We start from the raw sequence: 25,892 nt of genomic DNA, 5'->3' as shown, positions 1-25,892 counted from the left end.
TTATTTTTCAATCATTTTTCTTCTTTTCTATTATTATCATCCATTTTATTCTATTTGTCTGTAATTGTCAATTAATATGAATAGATATGACACTTTATTTAATACTATCATACTCGGGGTTGTTTCTAATATTTTGTACTTAAATAAGGTAACCAAAAAATAAAAAAAAACACAGCTCAGTATGATGTCAATTTTTTTCAATGAAGCATCTGGTAGGGTCATGTACCTATTCAGTTTGTTTTATTTTATAAATTAATATAACATTTCTAAGGACATTTTCCCCCTCGCATGTAGCTAAGGTAACCAAATTATTGGAATCATTTGTCAGTAGTGTAATGAAGAGCAATTTGACACCACTGCAAATTGAAACCACAATGAGAATCAAAGTTTCAATAATAACATGATTTAAGATTATCTGGACAAATGTTATTTTTTTCATAAGTGTGTATCAAACTGGCAGCCCTTTGCATTAATCAGTACCCAAGAAGTAACTCTCAGTTTCAAAAAGGATGGTGACCCCTCTGCTGAACAACTTCTTTACTATTCCAAATAATATTGGTATGCATGACCTGTGATACACTGTGCATAAATCAGTAATATTGCTGTTGTAATGTTGTTCCTTCCCAGTGCACCAGATTGACTGAGATGCTGCATCCCAACAAGATGACTCTTGTTCCCCTTTGTCTTCCTCTGCTGGCCGCACTGCTGCAGCCCACCCTCTGCCGATACAACTGCTCTTCTGACTATGACAGGATCCCAGGTAGGTTATTACTGCTACAAAGTTAAAGTCAAAGTTACCTGTTACAAGTTTTGCTCTGGCCAACCAATCAGAGTGCAGGAAAATGCCCGCGAAAACAAATCAAAATTGCTCATTGTGTTCTGGTGTAATACCATTGAGATATTTGCAAGCATTTTTTTTTTTTATACTAATCCCCCTTTGAAAAGATATGTAATAGTTGAAAAACATGTTTTTATAGGCTTCTGATTTCAAAAGTGGCTATTCATCAATGTGTTGTGTATACTGTATGTATTTACAGTATAGGAGGTAATGTTTCATTTAGATGGGTTCACAGTTATAGCGACCCTCCGAGGGAAGTCATAACTACAATGTGGCCCGTGACAAAAATTAGTTTGACACCCTTGGTCTCACAACACAGTGGAGGTGGCTGCAGGGGTGTCTCGATGTCACCAACTGGTTTTAAATGTTTCTAAAGATTGTATTTATTATGATTATTGTGATGGTCATCACGATGATGATGATGATGATGATGATTATTATTTGTGTTATATGTTTCATGCTCTATTCCACTATAACTACTGTTCCAAATAATCCTTATCATGCTTATGAAGACAGCTCAGACTTGACAGTGGACTGCGGCACCGCCACGATCGCACTGGAAATCAACCTGTGCACAGCTCAGTGGGCGGGGTTCAACTTGTCTAACATGGCACTAAACGGGGAGCACAATGTCACAGAGTGCCAGGGCTCCATTGCCTCCAGCGAGGACCCACCCGTCATCCGCTACCAGCTTCCGGTCAACCGCAGCGATGAAAACCCCTGTCGACAGTCCTTCCAGGTCAGAACCATGCCTGGTGGAAGAAGAATTGAATGATGCAGTAGTCAGTCTGTATTAGACATAAAACAATCTGCTGCATCTGGCGGCACAGGAGATTGTTCCAACATGTTTTTTGATTGATATGTGATGATTTGCTACAGAGTAGTGAATCATCTGCAGAATTCATGCCGATAAATATATTGGTTTCATAACTGTTTTTAAACCCATTTTTTATTTTAACAATTTTAAATGAGAAGTCATACAAAACTGGCAGCACAGTGGGTTAGTTTCAGGTTAAATAATGACTCGAAATTGTCCACAGGTGTGAATGTGAGTGTGACTGGCTCTTTGTCTATTTGTGCCCTGCGATTGACTGGCGACCAGTCAGTGTGTACGCCGCCTCACGCTGGATGAAAGTTGTTCAAAACAATAGTTGTGACAAATGTGCTTATCTTATTAACAATTAATCTGTAAATGATTTCAGAAAAAAATATGGAAATAAAATGAATAAAACAAACAAACAAAAAACTATAATAATAAAACAAATGAACTTAAATGTATCATAATTCCAATATTGTTTTACAATAGTTTTTTTAAAAAAAAAGATAAACTACAATAAATAAGTTAGAAGAAATAAACTGAAATGTATCATAATTACAATATTTCTTCCACAATATTTCTTTTAAATAATAAACTAAAATAAATAATAATATACCATTGCTAATGTCTGATTTTTTAAATGTTCAATCCTTTTGTTAGTTGAGTTTATGTTTTCATGAATTATCATTAACGATGGAAGTTTCTGAATCCATTTGATTTTGTAAAGATATTTTCCCAAAATAATAACTTTCATATTTATTGCATTATTGTCATGTCTGCTAAGAAGAATTATCCTCATTATCTCAATTGTGTTCGTAATTTCCTTGTTGTGTTGTTTTAATTAAATACATTTTTCCTTAGCATTCGAACAGCCGAGTGCAGTTTTTCCCAATCTTTATTTATTTAAATTTATTTTATTTTATTTTGTTATTTACGTTATTCATTGATTCATTGATTTATTTAAGGACATTTAATTGTTCTGCCTGTCGCTATATCGCCGACATCGATAGATGAACAAAGCTATATTATACACAGTAAACTAGAAGGTGCAATTCCTGGAGAAATTGCACATGAATGCTGCAAAGCTGATTGCAATCAGGCGCTTGAATGAGCTGAACGCATAGAAGTTGGAACGGTGGGAATCGGTTGAGAAATAAGGAAACTGTAGCTAAAAATGGAGAATTTGTGGCTACAATGCGGGTATTTCAGTGATGGACAGTGTAGAATGTGGGTAGTGTGGGAATGTGGGGAATATGGAAAACATGTAGTAAGTGGAATGGTTTGAATGTGGAAGCAGGGGGGAACAAGGCAGAATAGAGTGGAATGAGGGAGAATGTGAGTGTTTTAACACAATAAAAAGTGAAATGTGGGTGTAAAATGTGGACTGCTGGGAATACGGGAATGTGTTTGAAGAAGTTCTGAATGAGCTGAATGTTTTAAAAGTGAAAGAGAATGATGTGAAAGTATTTTGTTGAAAGTGTCATTGGGAATGAATGGGAATTATTTGGGTGTAAAATGTGGGATTGTGGGTAATGTGAAAATGTTGCAGCCTTCGTGAGTAATAGCTCGCGTCGCGTGAATTTTTCGAACACGTCGAAGTTGGAACGGAGTGAATCGGATGTAAAATGCCAAAGGAGAAGCCCGTCAAAAAACACGGCGGAATAATAAAAATAAAGATAAAAATAAAGGTAGAATAACATGTGTGTGTGTGAATGCTTGAGCATTCACACAATTATTTTCAGACCAATTCAGTGAAATTCCATAATTTTCTGGACTAAAGTCATTGGTGTTGCACTAGATTTTTAATTGAATGACGTTTTAAATCCACCTTAATGATGACTTGGCTTTGTGTGCGGTCTTGTTAAGATTGTGGATGAGACCCCTGACCCCACAGGTCCCTTCAGCAACTTCCTCAACATCCAGTCGGTCATCATCACGGGCTTCATCGACACCCCCAGATCAGAGCAGGGGGTGATAAGCTACTCCACGGACCTCTACTATCATTTCTCCTGCCGCTATCCCTTGGAGTACCTGATCAACAACACGCAGATCGTGGCGTGAGTAACCATGGCAACTACTAATTTAGGGCCCGACTTCCTAAGGTTTGCTCGTGCAAATACGGGCAAGACTTCAGTGCTTACGCAAACCGATATGGAAGCTGATCTACAAACGGGGTGCACCCGGGGTTGCATCTGCCAAACCGGCAACATTGACACAGTTCATTTTGTGTGTTGCGGTAGGAGTATATGCAAATAAATTTAGCATGCGCAATGTGATTTATCAAACCTGAGATGAATTGCAATGGCTGATTTTGCTTCTTTAAATATCGCATCTGAAAGGCAGGCCCCAGCTTGGTTTAACGACGACTGTGGTTATTGTGCCGAGGAAGCGCAGGCAAAATGTGAGGCGACGGTGAGAACGGAAATTTTCCGCTTCTGTTAAATTTGTTTGAAATGTCAGAAACAAACATTACCGCGACATATCGTCTAGTGGGTCTTCTAAATGATCTCAAGGCTGACTTGGAGTCAGTCACAAGAAGGAGTCATGCCATCTCACCTGGCACAACAACTTCAACTTTGCATTTCCGTGCATCTGATTCATTTCACTCTCTCCCAAAGCTTTTTTTTTCAGTTGCGCTGTCCCAAATTTTAAATGCAATGTTATGCAGGAAATGCAGATGCATTCAGTTCCGATGCACTCAGAACGAGTTAAAGCAAACAAAATATGGCCTTCCCAAATCATTGGACCAATATATTCATTTTCTGTCATGAAGCGATATGTCATTTTGTCTCTTCCACTAACACTTCCGATTCTATTATTTCGAAATTCATGTTGTGCTTGCAGTGCTCACCCAAACCACCAGAGGTACCTAGAACTCAAAACCCTCTTTGAACTACGGCAATCTCCACCACTTTTACACCTGTTGCCAGCAGCGCACGCAATCAGTTAGAGTGAGCGAGCACGGGATTTAGCGCCCACTATCTGGGAGCTTAGTAAATCAGGCCCTTAGGTCAAACAGATATTTCTTCTTAAGGCATTTTCACACTGCACTTAGCAAGGAGCAGCGCGTCGTCGAGGCGAGGGCGCAAGGACAGAATGCCACGTTGCATCATGGTGCAACATGCAAATTGGGTGTTCGCCGTGACGTGCCCTTGGCATCGCAGTGACATCACAAGGGGCATCCAATAGTCGAAGGGCTTGCGGAGAAATTTCAGAGCGCTAACAGCAATAGACTAACCAGCGTGAAAAGCCTCTCTGTTACTTATTGGTTGACTGCTACACAAGCACTTGCAAATGTCGGCAAGTTTGCACCGGGGCAGTGCCATCCTTGGGCACTGACCCTCGGAGAATACCAAGAAAAACAAGTGCAGTGGGAAAAGGCCTTTATGCTTCTTGATTGATTTATCTGCCCTTTCTTTTCTGTGTTTTATTTTTAGTTCCTCTGTGTCTGTGGCAACGAGTGACAACAATGGAAGCTTCATTGACATGTTAAAAATGAGTGTTTATAATGTAAGTAATCATACACATTGGACACATTTGAAAGTCTCGGCCAGCCAAGAGTGGATGTGTTGTACGGTGTGTCACCATTAAAGAATGCAAAATTAATCTCTGTTTGGTTTATTCTGCCTTTGCATCCATCTGCAGGACTCAAGCTATGGCTATCCGCTAGTTGTCCCTTCATCAGGGCTGCAGCTGCGAACAAAAGTCTATGTGGAAGTAAAGGCCGTGAACCTGACTGGAAAGTAGGCCAAAAAGCTCCTAAATGATCTAAAAACAAATATTGAAACACAGTACAGTCGGACGCGCTGTATTCCTTGGGAAAACGCCAACTCATTGCCTTACTGACCTGTTCACAACAGCTTCCATGTGCTGCTGGATCATTGCTTCGGAACTCCCACCGCTTACAATGTGTCGCACACCGAGCAGCACAACTTCTTCACCGGGTACGATGGCACGAAACACATGGACTGGATGGATGGCTTCATGGACTCACATTTGCTACTGCTGCAGAATCCAATGAGATCTGATTCATGAGCAGTTTTGATCGACACGTTCATCAAGGCCATTTTTGATGCCGCTCTTGAATGTTCTATGATTGTGCAATCGAATGAAGTGTCCACTATGTGAATAATGGACGTATAGTGTAATGCGGTGATTCCCAACCACTGTGTTGTAGCGCATTAGTCTGCGGTGAGGGATCATTTTTTTACTACAAATAATGCACAGTGGTACCTTGACTTATGATTTTAATTTGTTCTGTGAACAAGCTCATGAGTCAAATGACTCATGCAGTGGTGCCTTGAGATGCCAGTTTAATTGATTACGTGACCACACTCGGAACTCAAAACATTCGTATCTCACTCATCTTCTCCACTGAAATGAGTGGGAATGCCATTAATCTGTCCCTGAAAAACCCAACATTTAAAACAAAAAATATTTGTTTACTCAGGAAAATAGAACTCGTGTATTGCACTTCATCAAAACATATACTAAAAATAGAAAGAAAAATAGAATATGAATAATTCAGCGGCACAGTGGCCAACTGGTTAGCACATCCGCCGTGCCTGTGTGGGTTTTCTCCGGGTACTCCGGCTTCCTCCCACCTCCCAAAAAACTGCATGGCAGGTTGATTGAGGACTCTAAATTGCCCGTAGGTGTGAATGTGAGTGCGAAGGGTTGTTTGTTTGTGCCCTGCGATTGGCTGGAGACCAGTTCAGGGTGTACCCCGCCTCTCGCCCAGAGTTAGCTGGGATAGGCTCCGGCATGGCCGTGACCTTAGTGAGGATAAGTGGTATGGATGGATGGATGTTTTTCCCCTTAAGTTCTGGCATTTTCCTTGCTCTACTCTTTCCTTGTTTGGTCGCTGTTTGTCTGAAATTGGATTGCTCATCTCCCTAAATGTTTGTTCTTCTTTTCTTTTGTACTTTGTTTTACTTACTCCTCGGTAGCATGCCCGCGACCCTACTGAGGATAAGCGGTATGGAAAATGGATGGATGGATGCATCGTAATTAATTCGTTGTGTCTCTTTGGTGTGCATGACTTGGGCACAGGGGGGCAATATAAGCAGTAGTAGTAGTAGTAGTAATAAACGAAGATTGTTCTCTTTTATACACACACACACACACACACAGCGGCTGAAATAAGTATTTAACACGTCACAATTTTTCTCACTAAATTTACTTCCAAAGGTACAATTGACCTGAAAATTTCACCAGATGTTGGGAACAACCCAAGTAATCCATATGTGAAATTAGATTATTTATTTTGCCATTAATGAGTTCACTGACACCATATAGGCATCGTATCTCAGATTTGTGCTTGTGATTTCAAGCAAAACAATTGCGTGGATCTCGAAAAACTCGTAAGTCGGGTCAACCGTACGTCAAGGCACTACTGTATAAAGTATGTAAACTGCAAATACTTGCTCCCCACTAGGTGTTCAGTGGATAACAGGGCGACGATAGATACCAACGGACATTACAAGTTTGCCCGCTTTGCCTTTGAGGCCTTCCGCTTCGTTCAACACCGCGAGCAGGCCAAGTCCAGCATCTACCTACACTGCATTCTCCGACTCTGTGAGCCCACCAAATGTCAAGAACTCTTGAACGTGAGTAGAAAAGGTTTAGTGTCCGTTTTTACTTTAGGCAGCATGGAGAGGTGTGTGGGACTTGTGTTTAGAGTTCAATGATAATGCTTAATTCCTAATAGTGAAATTCTGGCATAAGGTGGGAAATATGGTGCTGATCCACACTCTGATTGGTTGGCCTTGGTGGAGGGCAACACCATCGACAAAGTGGTTAGCACATCCGCCTCACAGTTCTGAGGTCCACGGTTTGACTATCAGCTCCGGCCTTCCTGTGCTTGTGTGGTTTTCCTCTGGGTACGCTGGTTTCCTCCTGTAGGTTAATTGAAGACTCTATAGGTAATAATGTGAGTGCAAATGATTATTCTTTTCTATTTATGCCCTGCCATTGACTGCCGACCAGTCCAGGAAGGCTACGTCCTATTGAGCAGTTGTATTTGTGTTTTAGTTCGACATAAAAATGTATTTGTGCTTTATTTTTTAAATTGTAAACTTCACTGAAATTATTATTCATTCATATAAGATTATGTCAAACTAAATATATTGACACGTGGGCTACTGTAATTCTTCAGGCTTGTAACAACAGAAAAAAAAGATCCCTGACACCTTTCGGACAGGAGGGCAGAGACTCAGCCGCTCTTTCAATTGGACCGCTGTACACCGCCGGAGAAGGTTGGACCCACCGGCCGCCGCTTGTCGACTATACAGTATCTATAACAGTGATAGATATTTGACTTCTTACCCCCCCCCCCCTTTTTCTTTACTTCTTTGTCCACTTACAGACAGGCCTGCAGCAGAACCCTACAGTGAGTATATGTTGCGAGTAGATTTAAATGTACACAAGTTGAAAAACAAGTTCCAATGTAGTTGGAAAGTTGTGTAAAACATAAATAAAAACAGAATACAAAGGTTTACAAACCCTTTTCAACCAACATTCAACTGAATACACCACAAAGACGATATTTAATGTTCAAAGTGATAAACTTGATTGTTGTTTTGCAAATATTCACTCATTTTGAATTTGATGCCTGCAACACATCCCAAATGAACTGGGCCAGGGGCATGTTTATCACTGTGTTGCATCATCTTGCTTGATGTACAGCTTTAGTTGCTCAGCAGCCGTTGTTGTTTCTCTTTTACTACAAGGACACACTGTTGTAACACGTGCTGAATGCGGCTTGGCATTGTCCTGCTTAAATAAGCAGGGATGTCCCTGAAAAAGACGTTGCTCGGATGGCAGCATACGTTGCTCCAAAACCTGGATGTACCTTTCAGAATTAAAGTGGCACTAAGCAGACCCCAAAAAATGGCATGTAAATTCGACACACCACAGAGAAGAGTAATGTTAAGAAGCCTACCAAATTTGAATGAATTAAAAAAATCGCTGGTGGAGGGAACTCGCGCTAGAAAGTATAAGCCCCGTGTTTTAGCCCCACCCACAAAATCAGCAAAATTCAAACTGTGAAAAAGATGCTGAAGCTATATCTCTACAATTCAGAACTATATTGTTATAAGTCTTTGCATATGTTTTCAGCACTTATCTTCAAACATATTTGATGTATTTGGAAACAAAACACAGATATCTGCTTAGAACCTCTTTAACGGTGCCTTCACAGATGTAGAAGTTATCCATGCCATGGGCACTAGAACACCCCCATACCCAAGCAGATGCTGGCTTTTGATCTTTGCGTTGATAGCAATCTGGATGGTTTCCTCTTTGGCCAGAGGGACACGACCCCCATGATTTCCAAATACACTTTGAAATGTGGACTCGTCAGAACACAGCACACTTTGCCATTTTGCGTCAGTCCATCTCAGATGAGTTTGGGCACAGGGAAGTCGGTGGCGTTTCTGGCTTTCGCTTTGCATGGTAGAGTTTTAACTTGCATTTGTAGATGTCGCGAAAAACTGCGTTAACTGACAATGGTTTCCTGAAGTGTTTGTGACCCCACGTGGCAATATCCTTTATACATCGATGCCGGTTTTTAATGCAGTGGCGCCTGAGGGATCGAAGGTCACAGGCATTCAAAGTTGTTTTTTTTCAGCCTTAGCTGATTATGTCCAATTTTTTCCAGATTCTCTGATGATATTATGTAGATGATGAAATCCCTAAATTCCTTGCAATTGTACATTGAGAAACATTATTCTTAAACAGACTCTTTGCTCAAGCAGTTGTCCACAAAGTAGTGAACCTCACCCCATCCTTGCTTGTGTACAACTGAGCCTTTCGGGGATGCTCCTTTTATACCCAATCATGACACTCACCTGTTTCCAATTAACCTGTTTACCTGTGGAATGTTCCAAACAGATGTTTTTAGAGCATTCCTCAACTTTCCCAGTCTTTTATTGCCCCTGTCCCAGCTTTTTTGGAACATTTTTCAGGCATCAAATTAAAAATGAGAGAAAATTCCCCCAAAAAACAAAACAAAAGAACAATAACGTTAATCAGTTTGAACATTATATATTTTGTCTTTGTAGTGTATTCAATTGAATATAGGCTCAAAGGGATTTGCAATTCATTATATTCTGTTTGTGTGTGTTCACTATGATGGGTAAAATGCAGAGAACAAATTTTGTGTGCATGCATGCATGTCCGTGACAGTAAAGATCATTCTTCTTCTTCTTCTTCTTCTTCTTCTTACACAACATCCCTACTTGGGGTTTGTACATACATTTACGAGCTAGCCAAACTTTAATGCTCTACTGTATACCATTAGGTGGTAATGTGGTGTCACAGAAGGATGACCTGAATGTGGCGGGCCTGGTGGTCGGTGTGGTGTTTGCCTCGGCCGCGTCCGCTCTGTTGGTTCTTGGCAGCTGGTTCATACTGAAGAAGTTTTGCTGGGCAGGTCACTTACCTCATGCCTTCAACTGACACTGATGGTTTAGTTCATATTTACAACACAAGACATACTGAACCAATTTGAAAAAAATCATACATATATGTCAGAAATTTGTATCTATATTACAGATTATTTTCAACCATACGGTTTGTACAAATGCATATTTTTTAAAAGATTGTTTTTTTTCCCCCAATGCATTTCAAAATATACATTCTGCGCTATTTAGCACGGTCATAGAGATTTGCCAGAACATGCTACTATATAATCAGATAATTAGGTCTTTGTCTTTCGACATTGTGAAGCACCACATGACTCATGATACAAAGTTGTTTTTAAATTACATTAAAAAAGTGTCTTTAAACATGGTGAAGCAGCATGTCTCTCATTAAATCATTTTTTAATAAATTTCGAAAATTGTCTTTTGACATGGTGAAGCAGCACGTGGCTCATTATCATCCAAGTTCACTTCCTAATTAATATTCATTATTAACATTTTTTTTTTAAACCAGAACTGGGTACTAAATGTGATGAAATGGTCATGGTAATGTTTTTGTTTTTAGACATGGTGAAGCAGCATTGTGGTTCATCATCCAAGGTTACTTTGGAACCCCCATTCCATGTAACTGTGTGTTTGTAATGATGAGGCAGCTCAATAGTTTGTGTGATAGAGCAAATGACATATTTGTCAGAAGATCTTGTGTACTGCACTTCACTCTATGCCTTTGCACGGGACAATATCTCCTCTTTTGCAAGATTAAAATTAATCAACAACTGAGTTTTCACGCATTTATTTTGCAGTAATATAGAAAATATTTCACAACATTTACTGACATACCAAACACGTTTGTTCTTTACTCTTTGGTCCAGGTATATTTTACATAATAAAACAATACAAACGTCAATAAATTGCTATGTTTTTACATAACACGTCTACATGTTTGCTATATGCTGCCTAAACTCACAACGATTTAGTATAAAATGGTACAAAAAACATGAAGAAAAATAATAATTCATAAAATATGTAATTGTAAAGCTGCTAGGGCATGGCTTCCAAAACCTTTTAAGCTCCCGACCCACATTAGAAATTAATTTAGGACCCACAAAAAAAAATACCTCATGTAATGTCATAATATTCACAAAGGCATGACTTAACTATAGACAGCAATCAAAAATCCATCTGTGCCTTTTTAATTTTGAGAAACTCTGGGTTAGGGTATATTGTTTTAATAATTAACTAAAATAATACACAAAAATACTAAAAATTTTTCAATTAAATTTGTGAAATATGTCACTTTATTTATTGATTTATTTTTCTCTGTATGCAGGAAAATAATACTACATTCAACTCCAGGTTAGGGGATATTATTTGAATAATGCAATATGTATGTAGGAAAATGCTACTAAATTCTTGTGAGAACACACACAGTGAAATAGAATACAAATATGATAAGATGTGTCAGAGAAGCTCCAGGACTGTTGTCACAAACTACAAGTTTTCTCCTTCATTGTGGGCCAGATGATCAACCAGGGCAGCTACAAAGAGATCCTGCGATGTTTGCTTCGTTTAGTGCGCGAGAAGAGTCCAGAATTGTAGCAGGACGACTTGTGGCTGCTTCGCCTGGACAATGCGCCCGCTCACAATGCCTTGAACATCTGACAGTTGCTGACCAAGCTCCAGGGGTTATAAAGGGGGACTGGTTTTAAAGGCGTGGATGACGTCAAGATGGCATGGATGACAGAGCTGCGCAGGATCTCGGAAGAATCCTACCAGGAGTGTATGAAGGTGTGGCAGAGAAGACTGCGAACGTGCGTCAGACTACAGAGGAATTACTTTGAAGAAGGACACTTAGTTAGTTTATTAGTTTGGATTTGAAATACTTCTTTTGTGACACCAGTCCTGGAACCTTTCTAACACACCTAGTACACTTTATCACTATGTACAGGTTCACCACTGTTGTGAGCCAACAATGTGCTGAACAACAAATTGTTAAGTGATGGTGTCTCAGGTGATAGTTGCGATAGTGACTTGTGTCACTGTACTGAATGCAGAATGTCCTGAATGAGAGCAGACAGTTTGATGAAGAAGTCCTCCTTCAACGAGCCACCAGTGTGTTCAGAATAGGAAGAAATGGACTGCACTTCCAGCTCCTCCTCCATTCCCGTGAATAGAGTCTCAATCCTGGCCTGGAAGTCTCGGTGCTGCTGTGCTGCATTTTGGCAGACGTGTTCCACCATGGCACTGAGAGGCTGCGCAGTTTCCAACTGATCGGCGAGCTGTACCTTAAGAGTCTCCAAACTATTCTGTGCCTCCGCCTTCAGTGACGTCACTTCCCGTCCTAGCCTAGAGCTAAATCGCTGCCAGATATCCGCATTCGCTGCCTCTGCCTCACTCATCTCCCTCAGGCGTTCCGTCACCTCTCTGGTTTTAGCCATGAAGTCAGCCAGGATATCGGTTAGATTGGAGCCGCTCCGTTCCAAAGTTCGCGTCATCCAGTGGTGGACAACCAGACCCTGCCGGGCCTCTGCTGCATCCGGATCGCGGAGGTACAGCCTGAGCTGGTGGCACAAGCTGTGGGTATTGTTGTGGAGTTGCAGGGTGAACGGGGCCAAGTGTTCCCTCATGCTGGCCAGCGCGGAAGCGAGGTGAGCCGGGGATGGGGCCAGCCTCTCCCTCAGCTCGGCCAGCTCCTGACGCAGACGCGCGCGCAGGCGCTCCGACTCCACGAGGATCTTGCGCTGCATCTGTTCCGACACTGGGTTCTTGTTGTACTCATCTTCGTGGTTGTAGAGGCCGCTGTCATCTATGAGGCTCTTGTAGATCTTACTGTGGGACAAACCACTCTGTTTCAGTATGTGTTTATGGATGGGCAATAATTGCTGTAAAATTCAGACTATAAACAGCAACTGTTTTCTGCTGTGGCTTCAACAGCGCTGCTTGTTTTCGTAATTTTGCAGTCCCAGGAGTGTCTGAGGCTATGTTTACACTACTATTACGACCAGTCCTAATTGCCCCAAATGTAGTGCACCATGGGATTTGGGGCCTTTTTTCTCTCATGGTCTTTCGCAATAGGAGTGGGGTGGCACTACAGTTCGGTCCACAGTTTACCACTGATGCCAGTACGTTCCCTCATGAATTGTCACATTCTGTCAAGGTTTTCTACCGATGAAATGTGGACGCCGGGCAGCTTTGGAGCATGTTTGTGGCCCCAGGAGAGTGGAATCAAGCTCTCCTGCCGGGCTTGACTCCAGAGTTGACATCAGAGCAGATCTCGCTAGGCATCTATGGCAATCAAGGCCTATCATGTACTCATTAAAATTTATATTGTATAACTATTCGACCATAGCAATTGGACCACTGAGAACCAGAGTGGGCAAACAAAATTTGGGTAATTTTTAATCTATGGTCAGAAATGACTAAAGGCATACTTTTCAGATTAAAAAAAAAAAAAAAAAAAAAAAAAAAAGGTTTAGTGTCAATTTTGACATATAGGGGACCGTCCATGAACACTCAGAACTTTTCCTGATTCAACAGTGTAACAGCTGGGCCAACTCCCATTTAACCAGGCTTCACCACCTGGAGAACAGTGGCGGTTGTAGCCCGTTTTTAGTGAGGTGGGGTGGGGTGGGGACGGTATTGCCGGAATAGAATTGTCGACGGAGTGGGGGGTGTGGGGTGGATGGTGGGGTTGCGTTGGTGGTTGGACGTTCATATTGAAATTCTTTACAGTCCACTCACGTATGATGCATCCAGTCAACAGGGAGGTGCAGATCGACCTTTTTGACAGACTAGTTCATTCATTCATTCATTTTCCGCACCGCTTATTCTCACTAGTGTCGCGGGCGTGCTAGAGCCTATCCTGGCTATCCTCGGGCGAGAGGCGGTGTACACCCTGAACTGGCGCCCAGCCAATCGCAGGGCACATAGAAACAAACAACCATTTTCACTCACATTGACATCTATGGGCAATTTAGAATCTTAAATTAACCTCCCATGCACGTTTTTGGGATGTGGGATGAAACCAGAGTACCCGGAGAAAACCCATGCATGGGGAGAACATGCAAACTCCAAACAGGCCAGGCCGGATTTGAACTCTGGTCCTCAGAAGTGTGAGGCAGATATGCTAACCACTTGTACACCGTGCCGCCAGACTAGTTCAGACACATCATATCCATTTAGGTCTGGGGGGGGGCTTTAAGACGGAGTGGTGCATGGTGGTGGTATGGGGGTGGGGGTGGGGAGGCACTAACACAGTGTTACACAAGTACACCCAATAGACCAGACAGATTTTAAGGTATAATGCCCTCAATGAGGTAAACTTACTCTGCTTCTTTTGTGAGTTTTGACTCGGCATGAGCCTCATTGGCCTTGGAATCAGTCCAGCTCGCCTCCCTGGTGTCACGATGGGTCGGGTAAGCTTCTAGAAAATTAATTCATGTTGTTTTTGTGAATGCGCTAGAGATATTTATCAGAACACGGCACTAGCGTGTAACGATTATGTAAAATGCATGCAAAATACACTATATTAAGGGTTATTTCGGGGAAGTACCTGAAAGTGCCAAGTTTGCAAAGGCACAAATGGTGAAGATCATTTTTCCTGAATGCATGTTTTCTTTTCTGCAGAGGATAGAATACATTCACTCCATGACTGTGCTGTGAAAATTGCCATTTATTTTCTTCGTACATTCTGTATTGTTAATCAAAGAAAGGCAGAGAAACAGTTGGTGGTCATTACCTGAGCTTCGGTGGTCTATAGAGTGACTTCTCCCCACAGTCCGCTTTTTGAAGGGCCGTGTTATCAGCTTGTGTCAACAGTCAACATGTGGAGAGTCACACAGATGACAGAGAACAACACACACTTACACACACACACACACACACATGGCACACAGATGAACCATTCTAAACAATAATTTTATGGACAGATATTCATTGAAGGCGATGAGGTCACACCACTTTCAGATAAAAATCCTTAAATTCTATGATAAGCATGAAGATAAAACAAGAATTTTGCAAATCTCATGTTATGTAATGACTACACAGCTATTGTCCATTTCATTATGTACAAATGAGATGGAAGTTGAGTGCAGTAGGTTCAACAATAAGTTGTCCGCAGTCAGGTTTTGTACACACTAAAAGGCATCATGCATTTGTTCAAATGTATCCCCTCCCGTTTCACTTTATATTTACCTCCCAAACGTGAGATGTATTGTTTTAACAGTCATTTGGGGAATAAGTTGAATAAAACTGACAGGACAAAATGTTCTGTTTTTGAGTCACAACTAAATCATTCCACTGGCTCCAGAATGATGTTGTTTTCACTTTTTTTTCCCCCCACAGGATTTTTTTCTCTTCGATGGAAGGGTTCTCCCTGTAGCAAATATTAAAGTCCAGTTCATTCAGTCTTTCTTACTCGAAATTAGTCCATCCCTCCATTTTCTATTGTGCATTGTCCTCATTAGGGTCATGAGTGACCTGGAGCCTATCCCAGCAGAATTATGCTGAGAAGGAGGGTACACCCTGAACTGGAACTGAACCCAATCAATTATAGGGCACATATTAAACAAACAAGGAGTCGCACTCACATTCATACTGATGGAAAATTTGAAGTCTTCAATTGACCTAACATGCATGTTTGGAACTGTGGGAGGAAGTGGGAACACCGAGAAAAAACCTGTGCAAGCATGGGGAGAACACAGAAAATGTGTTCTGAATCCTGAAACTGTGAGACTGCCGTTCTGACCACAAGGCTACTGCACTGCAGTTCAGGTGAGTAGTTTTGCTTTAGTTATTATTATTGTGATTATTATGATGATGATTATTATTATTACAATTTATAGTTGCACTCCAGTATTTTTCAAAATATTAGCTAAATCTTCCCATCCATCTAAACAGGGCTCCAGACAACTTTGATTGATTTTATTTTTTTTAATGAGGATCATAGTGGCCCCTAACTAAAATTTTAGGGGCACAAGCAGAACATTTTGAAACATAGACTGTAAATGTAGTTGCAAAATAAATATTCACATTTCCTCCCATTTTCATTGTTTTGTCGATAATTTGCAGCCTGAAAATATATTTTTTTCTGCCTTGACCATTTCCTCACAGAATGAGTGCAACTCATTATCAGTATTTGTCTCCTCTGGCACATGAAGGGCTCTATTTTCACAGACGGCGCATCTTTGGTGGGGTACAAATGTTGACGTATCCTGACTTTCATGTCAGCACAAGGCTCGCTGTGCCAGTTTCACAGTGCCAAGCTGGGCGTTCAGGCGCAGCGAGGGAGTGTCCAGGGATGCGCCCTGGCCAGGTCACAATTTGATGGCAGAAAGTCGGTCTAAACTTACACCTGTTCAGACCACATCGAAAGGCTTCTTTATACTCGTGCGGGCGGCGACTGGGCTGATGTCACTGTGGCTATCCCGCACGCAATCTGCCTTTATACTCGAGCGCAACCCACGCGCGTTGTTTTGAAAATGTGCTCCAGTTCCCCTCCGAGTCGGGGGTCTCGCTACGGCTGGTATTGGCTAGGACACCACAGGGTGGAGTTCCTTCTGCATTTTATAGCCATTTCCGGCAGTTGTTTTTACTTTACTTTCCAGAAAAAGGAAGAAAGCAACAACAATGGCGACCGTGGAACAGTGTCTGCTAGAACAAATGGACATAGATGACCAGATGATACGTTTATTTATACTGCAAAATCGATCAAGAAGGCGGCGGCGTAGGTGGTATGTGGAACCATAAAGTGATTATGGTGAACTTGATCAGGACACTGGCAGACAGATACTGAGATCCACTGACACACATTTAAGTTGCCAGCGGTCATCAGCAGCTCATTCTGTATTTAATGAGGGTATCCGCTCGCATTGTCTGTTGCCACACTGTCCAAGAGCAGTGACAATGCTCCACTCACATACGCATAGCTGCGATTACACCTTTCCCACACAGAGAGGTCTCTGTCAAGACTGGCAGTAGCGCATTTAAAGGAAATGAGAGGAGCCCCTTTGATTGTTGGCTGTAAACACACCCACAGTGTCGCAGCCCATCCACTCTCGTATCTGCCGGGCTGCGAACGTCTACAAAATCACAAACACCGATCTAAAACGCCCCTGGTGTACAGTTAGGCTGCCCGCTGCACAAAAATTAAACCGGTCACAAAAATGGGGCCTTAGGTTTAAAACAAAAGTAAGCTCTGATAGTCTACTTTGGCATTATTCATTGTTTACAATAGTTATGTGAAACCAGTAGATTCAAACGATAACCCCCAAAACCCTCCTCTTGTCCCAAATTTGCCAATCTCACTGAAGAGAGTGTTGAGAGAGTCTGGATCCCTGCATCTAATCACAAGGTTTTGTGTCATTCTCCATAAACCATTAAAAAAAAAAAATCAGGCGTTTGTTTCATCTATTAGAGTATTTATTTCTCTTTGTCATTTGAGTCACAGCAGAATAGTACAGTCCTGCGTCAAACCTACCTGGCTATCTTCACTTCCACTGTATATGTTACTGTGATAAGTAATCATGTAAACAAATTAAGTTGTTTCTTGATTGCTAGTCACAAGGGTATCACTGAGCAGAGCCATTTATTGGCGTATTCTGGTTAGAGCGCATGCAGCTCATAGCAGAAATTGCCGTTTGCCGTAAAGTGGTCTGCTGAACAGACACGTTGCTTCACGTTCTTTTAAAAATCAATCAATAAATCAATGAACAATGACGATTATGTTTAACAGGACTTTTGCACAAATACAACGCCATTAAATGTTCTGCTGTAACAGATGTGGTTCTCAGACTAACATGACTTGAGTAAGTAGGTGAAAGGGTAGTTTTCGGTAAACTACAACTCGTCACTGCAAAGTCATAGTCCACGGCTGCCACGATGAACTATCCAGGTTAAAGCAGTGGTCCAAAGTCTGGCCCACACAATAACAAGAGATATGTGTAGTCCATCCATGTGCATTAAAGCATCACTACTATCACCTTTCTGGATGCCAATTGTACACAACACACATGCTACTGATATGTCTGGGGGGAAAAAAAAAAAAAATCTTTATCTTTTTTTTTTAAGTTCCTGCAATGAACACGAAAAGTCATTGGAATATGGAGCAAAGGGTATTAACCTGATCTTTGTTATTTTATGCACACACAGGGAATACAGTCACTCCCAGCTGTTTGCAGGTCAAATCATTCTGTGAAAAACATTTCAGTTGAAAAAAAATAAAGTTTTTTCTTGTTTTAACTGAAAGCAGAGAAGAGTTCTCGGCATTTACAACTTTACACTCTGTGTACAGATAAAGAAACCCTCATGACGCAAATACTCACTGATGTGTACAGCACAAAACTTGACTGCGGTGTCACCATTAGTGAGTAAACATGGTGGAAGAATGAAAATGATATTCATTTAATGGCAAGTCATAATGTACTTAATGGGGGATATATAAACAAGCAAGACTGCAGGTTAGAGTGTAGCAAGGAAAGAACACATCACAGTATAATCTTAGATTAGGTGGAAATAGTTGATTTACACAATGCATTTCAACCCACAGCCCACATCCATTCAACTAAGTTTGATGGTACTGTATCATTGGAGTAATATTGGCCTTCAATTATGCTCAAAATAAATAATATAAATAATACTTAGTTTCGGCCATCACAGTGAACTTGTGGTTAGCTTGTCTGCCTTTGAGGTTCAGTGTTGAAATCTCAGCTTTTGCAGTTTCTCCCCGAGCTTCCGTGGGTTTTCTCAGGTCCTCTGGCTTTCTCCCACATTCCAAGGTTAAATGAAAAAAAAAAAAATGGTCCAAAAGTGTCACGAAAGGCGACCAGTCGGACCATAAAGCAAACACAGGTTTGAAAGAGTAAATCAAAGGCTTGAACTAGTCAATTTAAAAAGGAAAAAGAAAAGTGTGACTGATGAGTTCACACAAAAACTGCTGCCAAGGAGTAAGTAAAACAAAGTACAAAACAAAAGAAGAACAAACATTTAAGGAGATGAGCAATCAAATTTTAGACAAACAGCGACCAAACAAGGAAAGAGTAGAGCAAGGAAAATGCCAGAACTTAAGGGGAAAAACATCCATCCATCCATTCTCCGTACCACTTATCCGTACCACTTAACTTCTGAAATCACACATTTGCTCAAATTACCTATACTAATATGCTATTGTTATTATCCATCCATCCATTTTCTGAGCCGCTTCTCCTCACGCGGGTCGCGGGCGTGATGGAGCCTATCCCAGCTATCATCGGGCAGGAGGCGGGGTACACCCTGAACTGGTTGCCAGCCAATCGCAGGGCACATACAAACAACCATTCGCACTCACAGTCACACCTACGGGCAATTTAGAGTCCTCAATCAACCTACCATGCAGGTTTTTGGGAGGTGGGAGGAAACCGGAGGGGAAAAACAGGAGTATAAAAAACATCCAACTAGAAACAGTATTCAACTTAATGCAGCCTAGCAAACAACGAAGACAAAGGAACAATCTGGCGTCTTTCTGGTGGGCAGAGCTTAAAGTTTACAATAATAATAATAAAAAAAAAAAATACTTGTCAGACAATTTTGTCATGTTTGCTAAAACTGCCAGTATGACCTAACAAAAGTAGACGCTGTGGGCGTGTCACTGAGAGCTCTGATAATCCTGCCTCCCCGGACCTTTCAGCTGTCAATCAAATACACAGATGATACTTCCTTGTCTCATGGCTCATAAGGGGAATTTCATATATTATTATTATTATTATTATATATACATATTTAATGTATTTAGAAACAAAACAGATTTTCGTGTTGTGGTCTTTAAATGACTCTGATGAGGACTGGCGGTATAGAAAATGGATGGATGAACGCTTTGTTTTTTGGGGGGGAGGCAATGCACCATTACTGAAAAAGTACAGAAAGGCTACTCTCAAGCAAATCCCCACGCCAAATCATTAATCAGTTTTGGTCGCACAGAGAAAAACAAATAGAGCAATGCGATACATTCTATTCTCCGTATGCACTGTCACTGTCACATTACCTCTGAGGACCTATAAATCATTCAGCATGCTAAAGAAAGTCATGCAGACGAAACACTAGCTTCCTATTAACGGAGCCTTGTGGCCCAATGTGCAGAGCTACAACTAACAGGGTGTAGCTTTAAATTTAGGATATACAGTAGTCACCATGCTTGGAGGATGCCTTGACAATCTCATGAGGTGTCTTTGGCGGCTGTTTGTTTCCTTTGCTCTGCATCGTGTTTATGGGGGTAACATCAGCCAATATGTCCAAGAGAGGCAATCCTGTCAACCAGGTATGTTTAACTGTGTTTTATCTACTGTAGCAGAGATGAGAAAAGAATGGCCCGTTCTTTAATCTGGCATATATGTTACAACCCCAATTCCAATGAAGCTGGGATGTTGTGTTAAACAAATAAAAACAGAATACAATGATTTGCTAATCATGTTCAACCTATATTTAACTGAATACTCGACAAAGACAAGGTATTTAATGATCTAACTGATAAACTTTATTGTTTTTAGCAAATAATCATTAACTTAGAATTTTATGGCTGCAACACGTTGCAAAAAAGCTGGGACAGGGTCATGTTTACCACTGTGTTAGATCACCTTTTCTTTTAACAACATTCAATAAACGTTTGGGAAATGAGGACACTAATTGTTGAAGCTTTGTAGGTGGAATTCTTTCCCATTCTTGCTTGATGTACAGCTTCAGCTGTTCAACAGTCCGGGGTCTCCGTTGTCGTATTTTTCGCTTCATAATGCGCCACACATTTTCAATGGAAGACAACATGCAGGCCAGTCTAGTACCCGCACTCTTTTACTACAAAGCCACGCTGTTGTAACAGAAGAATGTGGTTTGGCATTGTCTTGCTGAAATAACCAGGGGCGTCCATGAAAAAGACATTGCTTGGATGGCAGCATATGTTTCTCCAAAACCTGTATGTACCTTTCAGCATTACTCGTGCCTTCACAGATGTGTAAGTTACCCATGCCATTGGAACTAACACAGCCCCATACCATCACAGATGCTGGCTTTTGAACTTTGCGTCCATAACAGTCCGGATGGTTCTTTTACTCTTTGGCCCGGAGGAAACGACGTCCATAATTTCCCAAAACAATTTGAAAGTGGACTCGTCGGACCACAGAACACTTTTCCACTTTGCATCAGTCCATCTTAGATGAGCTCGGGCCCAGAGAAGCCGGCCGTGTTTCTAGGTGCTTTTGCTTTGCATAGTAGAGTTTCAAGTTGCACTTACGGATGTATCGCCGAACTGTATTTACTGACATTGGTTTTCCGAAGTGTTCCTGAGCCCATGCGATGATATCCTTTACACATTGATGTTGGTTTTTGATGCAGTGCCGCCTGAGGGATCGAAGGTCACAGGCATTCAATGTTGGTTTACGGCCTTGCCGCTTACATGCAGTGATTTCTCCAGATTCTCTGACCCTTTTGGTGATATTATGGACTGTAGATGATGAAATACCTAAATTCCTTGAAATTGCACGTTGAGGAACATTGTCCTGAAACTGTTCGACTATTTTCTCACGCACTTGTTCACAAAGAGGTGAACCTCGCCCCATCTTTGCTTGTGAATGACTGAGCAATTCAGGCAAGCTCCTTTTATACCCAATCATGGGACCCACCTGTTCCCAATTAGCCTGTTCACCTGTGGGATGTTCCAAACAGGTGTTTGATGAGTATTCCTCAACTTTCTCAGTCTTTTTTGCCACCTGTCTCAGCTTTTTTGGAATGTGTTGCAGCCATAAAATTCGAAGTTAATGATTATTTGCTAAGAACAATAAAGTTGATCAGTTTGAACATTAAATATCTTGTCTTTGTAGTGTATTCAATTAAATATAGGTTGAACATGATTTGTAAATCATTTATATTCTGTTTTTATTAATGTTTAACACAACGTCCCAACTTCATTGGAATTGGGGTTGTACTTGAACGTTTTCATTTTATATTGATCTTTTATTATTTATTATTTATTATTTATTGGCTCTGACAGCTATTGTGTGGAGCGAGGCTTCGCACTGGCCCCGCAACACAACGGCTTGATTTGTCACGATTTTGAAGCTTCATTCTATATACTTGATGACCTTTTTTTATCATTCACATTTGGCTGGGTTGTTAAAACACTTCACTGTGGTGTGTCAAATTTAGAAGACATTTATTTTCACTTTACAGGGTTCTTTACAGTTCTTCAGCAATGCGTCTTCATTCAATCGACAACAAACAGTTTCCAAAATTAGCAGTAACAGTTACTACTATTTAAAATGCACTAGCAGGTGCCTAAGTAGCCATGTGGCTCCTTTGAAACTGGTACCTGACTGTCGTATCCCAGCAACCCCAACACTGAGCACTCTATATAAGAAGACGCTGTTCATGGAATTACGTACACATGTTTGGCTGATGCCGTTGTGCGGGCCAATGTAATGCTGACTTCTAGTTGATCTCGTGGGCCGGACAAGATTGCTGTCTGGGCCGGAAGTGGCCCGCGGGCCGGTAGCTTATGTCTGAGCTATATGGAAGGTTCAAAATATTAGATACAGCTCTCAATTTGATGCAGTGCAGTTCTATGCCATGACAAACTACAACCACAATAATAAATCAATAATACCCTTCTGACAGTCTCCGTCGAAACTGAGCTTGTGATGATTGTGTGTCTATTGTGCTCGTATAGGAAATGACAGTTACACATTCGTCGTCAAAATGCTTTCGTTTCCAGCAGGTTTTTACTGCCTACAGGGTAGTGGCACTCCAATCCCTTGTCCAAGGGGAACTTATGGGCCTGCTGCAGACAGTGTATCCCTGGACAGCTGTATAAAGTGCCCTCCTCACCATTACTGTCCCAGGCCAGGTCTATCTGCATCACTCCCGTGTGGACCTCTGGCTCAGCAGCCTCTGTCTGGCCAGGACACTTGTGTCTGCCCGGGACAGGGACAGAACTTCCAGGTAAGAATGTTTCTGTCCAGCAATAGGATGCCGATCGAGTATTGTCTCCTAAACTCCTCTGTTTATTCTGAAACTAACTCTCATCTTTCAGCACTTGCTATCATTTGAGAGTGTTTAGTTTTTTACGGTGCACAGTGAAACACAGCTAAGAAACCTTAACAATCTGTAGCATCATGCTGAACGACGTGTATATCAGGTTTCCACACAGCAGGGTCTTGTTTCCTGTCTCAGTGTTGCACTCATGGAGAATTAGATTTGACTGTATTTCCCATAAGGATTGGATTGAGCAATGCTGAATGGATATATTAATGAAAAGAAGAAATAATGAAAAGGGGTGGCTGGATACAATGCCTCCTGTTTTGTATTCTCCTGATTATTAAATAATCCAAAGGTTTACCAGACTCCTGGACTTTTTCAAGTATGTTGGAATAGGTTCTGTTCTTGACAAACAAGAAGAAGAATGAATGCAGAATCCCTGCTGCTACTACTACCGCTGTTGAAAACACAGAACCTCAAAAGCAGGTCTCAAATTGCACTGAACCGAAGTAATTTTGCTACAGATTATCCCTGTTTTGGTTCTGAATCAAATGGGGAAATGTGATTCTACTGCTACTCAGTGCAAGTACTGCTGCTGTAGTTACCGAAGTTTACAAAGTCATTCTCCATGAAATGTGCCGAACACAGCACAATTCTTGGTCCGAAATGTTTAGGAATTTTCTCCCCTCAAAAATTTAAGCCATTTATTCCTCAACTCCTTTGAGGTTGGCAGGTGATGCAAAGTACAAGTTTTAGCTTTGCATAGATAAGATACCGTTGTTGCAGCCATTTCCCAAAGTTGAGTTGAGTGGGCGGGCACTTGAATAATGAGTAGCGTTAACGACGTCACGACGCCTGGAATGTATCATCTCATTTTCGTGCCTTTTGCCGTTCATCGTCTATAGCATGCAATCGGCAAACTTAAACCAGGTTGCAGAATCATTTTGACCTATGTTATACATAAAACAGTGGAAAAAAATTGATTTTGATGACATGGGACCTGGAAAGGTAATGGATGTAGAAGTGGTCCTTTGTTTTGTTTTTTCTGTATGAAGCCCTCGGGAAAACATCCCAAGTGTAAGGCGTCATATTAGAAAATCAGTTTTTCAAGTAATCCCCAGATAGGTCTGACTAACTAAGTTTAGCTTTTGTGGGAAATATAGCTTAATTGTGTATTGTTACAAGAGACAGATTCAGCTTGCGATAACATGGGTTTGACTTTGTAAATGCGTTCCTAACTGAGCCTTCATTGTGCGATTGTTGACTTTTCCGCAGAGGAGTGACGGGCAGTGCCAATGTACACTTGACTATCAACCGACCAACAGTGAAGATGTGTGTATACACAAAGTTTACAGCATCTGCAGGGATGGGAAAACACGCACTCAAAATGGAGACTGTCTGGACCGACATCAGTGGTCACTTCACTGCAGGACACAGGTCGTGTGATAACACACACACGCGCACACATGCTCACATGTATGCACTCAAACACACACACACACACACACACACACAGTACATGAATGTAAAAACAAAGTGGAGCAAAGGTTAAATATTGAGGCTTTCCTCTTTGACAGGAAACGCATCCTCCATACAGTATGTCAGAAGCTGTTTGCAAATGCGACAAAACATACTGCCTTTGCCCTTCCATCTATTCACCCCTCACTGTTGCATGCGATACATCTGGAAAGTATTTGCTGCACGTCACTTTTTCCACAATCTACGGTATAGCCTGATTCCAAAATGGATATAAATTAATTCAATGAGGAAAGGATGAAACTGACCAAAGATAGGCATGCCGAGTTTGTGGCATCACAGTCAAAAAGACTTGAAGCTGTTATTGCTGCCAAAAGTGTATCAACAATGTTTTAAGAAGTCTGAAATCCTGTGAACACTTTCTAAATTGTGTGTATCTCTTTTAATATTTAACAATGTCTCCCAGTATGACTGCTCACTGTTCCATTTGTGTGACCGTCACCCACACAGTGCCAATAACCCTTCACCCAAATACCAAGTGAACCATCCACACAGCTGATAACACCAAATGATCCTTTCTGAGTATGAGTGAGGGGATAATGTGGATCGAAATCAGTTTCAATTTTTGCTATCTCTTCTACAGGTGTGTCCATCTGCAGAAGACTATGAGGGCTACGAAGGAGAGCTGGGTCTGTGCGTGTGCACAGAGCCTCCTGGGAGAGCTGCGTGTGGGGGCCTATGCGGGAAAAGGCCTGCAACTGAATTGAAGCTCCGGTGCAGGTCCAGAGGAGAACTGGAACTGGTATTGCGTTATGACAGTCAGGTGGGCAAAAGGCAGTTGAGTAAATCGTTTGAGCTGGTCAGACAGTACACACAAAACTTTCATGTTCTCTTTTCTGCATTAAGAGTAAACGTTTACAACAAGCCTCTCTCTTGTCTCGTTAACCTACGGATGCTAACAGGTATTGTTGTGTGTGTGCAGGTGTCGGGGGTCTCTGGCATGGTGCTGGAGACGCTCTTTAAAATGTGGGACTCCCACGGGAACCTGCATTGCGGCAGCCATCTTATCCCCTCACGCCCTGTCTACATTGTTCAGACAAGCGGTTGGCCTCACACGCAAACACTTCTGCTCATTGTCGTGCTTCTCTAGGCGTGTATATCAAGTTTTCCTTTGTCTTCATGTGCTGTCTACATGCAGAAGTGGGCTTTCTCGGCCTCCTCGATGGCGGCATACCGGACGAACTTCAGCAACTGATTTCGTCACTCACCGAGCTGCGGGATGCTCCGAGCTCACAGGGTTTAACAGAACAAAACACTTTGCAATTGATATTATCATGAAAACAGT

General features: G+C 41.5%; 3 protein-coding genes across 5 annotated transcripts; 2 read left to right on the top strand and 1 right to left on the bottom strand.

Annotated features, from left to right (window-relative positions):
• Positions 1-663: 663 nt before the first annotated feature.
• Positions 664-10,115, top strand: LOC133405435 (zona pellucida-like domain-containing protein 1). Its single transcript, XM_061682360.1, has 10 exons — positions 664-760; positions 1,351-1,577; positions 3,522-3,712; positions 5,093-5,165; positions 5,301-5,398; positions 5,516-5,599; positions 7,093-7,264; positions 7,813-7,912; positions 8,023-8,046; positions 9,958-10,115. Exons 1-10 carry the CDS (start codon positions 664-666, stop codon positions 10,113-10,115), a joined length of 1,224 nt encoding a protein of 407 aa, XP_061538344.1.
• A 914-nt stretch (positions 10,116-11,029) lies between these two features.
• Positions 11,030-14,846, bottom strand: zgc:162608 (uncharacterized protein LOC100037332 homolog). 3 transcript variants are annotated; one of them, XM_061681962.1, is made up of 4 exons: positions 14,817-14,846; positions 14,631-14,698; positions 14,405-14,501; positions 11,030-12,907 (listed from the first exon to the last, which is right to left on the bottom strand). In XM_061681962.1, the coding sequence occupies exons 2-4, from the start codon at positions 14,686-14,688 to the stop codon at positions 12,115-12,117; spliced, it is 948 nt and encodes a 315-aa protein (XP_061537946.1). In that variant the 5' UTR covers positions 14,689-14,698; positions 14,817-14,846; the 3' UTR covers positions 11,030-12,114. The 3 variants fall into 3 exon arrangements, with proteins under 3 accessions (XP_061537946.1, XP_061537944.1, XP_061537945.1); XM_061681960.1 differs by having other exon boundaries at positions 14,631-14,734; positions 14,817-14,828; XM_061681961.1 differs by having other exon boundaries at positions 14,405-14,498; positions 14,631-14,734; positions 14,817-14,828.
• Positions 14,847-22,792: 7,946 nt separating this feature from the next.
• On the top strand, positions 22,793-25,892 carry LOC133405313 (uncharacterized). Its single transcript, XM_061682167.1, has 5 exons — positions 22,793-23,035; positions 24,347-24,508; positions 25,191-25,370; positions 25,530-25,650; positions 25,746-25,892. Exons 1-5 carry the CDS (start codon positions 22,793-22,795, stop codon positions 25,883-25,885), a joined length of 846 nt encoding a protein of 281 aa, XP_061538151.1. The 3' UTR covers positions 25,886-25,892.

The sequence above is a fragment of the Phycodurus eques genome, chromosome 7, assembly GCF_024500275.1.
Source record: "Phycodurus eques isolate BA_2022a chromosome 7, UOR_Pequ_1.1, whole genome shotgun sequence".
NCBI lineage: Eukaryota > Metazoa > Chordata > Actinopteri > Syngnathiformes > Syngnathidae > Phycodurus > Phycodurus eques.
The sequence above is the reverse complement of the archived record's forward strand: the minus strand, read 5'-3'. Positions and strand labels throughout refer to the sequence as shown.

What these genes read in the sequence shown, in the direction of transcription:
- LOC133405435 (XM_061682360.1), top strand. Translation starts at nt 664, where the DNA reads ATGACTCTTGTTCCCCTTTGTCTTCCTCTGCTGGCCGCACTGCTGCAG. An exon ending in CAGCACAACTTCTTCACCGG is followed by an intron (nt 5,600 to 7,092) that starts GTACGATGGCAC and finishes GCTCCCCACTAG; the next exon opens with GTGTTCAGTGGATAACAGGG. An exon ending in GCTGTACACCGCCGGAGAAG is followed by an intron (nt 7,913 to 8,022) that starts GTTGGACCCACC and finishes GTCCACTTACAG; the next exon opens with ACAGGCCTGCAGCAGAACCC.
- zgc:162608 (XM_061681960.1), bottom strand. Translation starts at nt 14,718, where the DNA reads ATGTATTCTATCCTCTGCAGAAAAGAAAACATGCATTCAGGAAAAATG. An exon ending in TGCAAACTTGGCACTTTCAG is followed by an intron (nt 14,502 to 14,630) that starts GTACTTCCCCGA and finishes TTAATTTTCTAG; the next exon opens with AAGCTTACCCGACCCATCGT. An exon ending in AAACTCACAAAAGAAGCAGA is followed by an intron (nt 12,908 to 14,404) that starts GTAAGTTTACCT and finishes TTTGTCCCACAG; the next exon opens with TAAGATCTACAAGAGCCTCA.
- LOC133405313 (XM_061682167.1), top strand. Translation starts at nt 22,793, where the DNA reads ATGCTTTCGTTTCCAGCAGGTTTTTACTGCCTACAGGGTAGTGGCACT. An exon ending in GACAGGGACAGAACTTCCAG is followed by an intron (nt 23,036 to 24,346) that starts GTAAGAATGTTT and finishes ACTTTTCCGCAG; the next exon opens with AGGAGTGACGGGCAGTGCCA. An exon ending in CACTTCACTGCAGGACACAG is followed by an intron (nt 24,509 to 25,190) that starts GTCGTGTGATAA and finishes TCTCTTCTACAG; the next exon opens with GTGTGTCCATCTGCAGAAGA.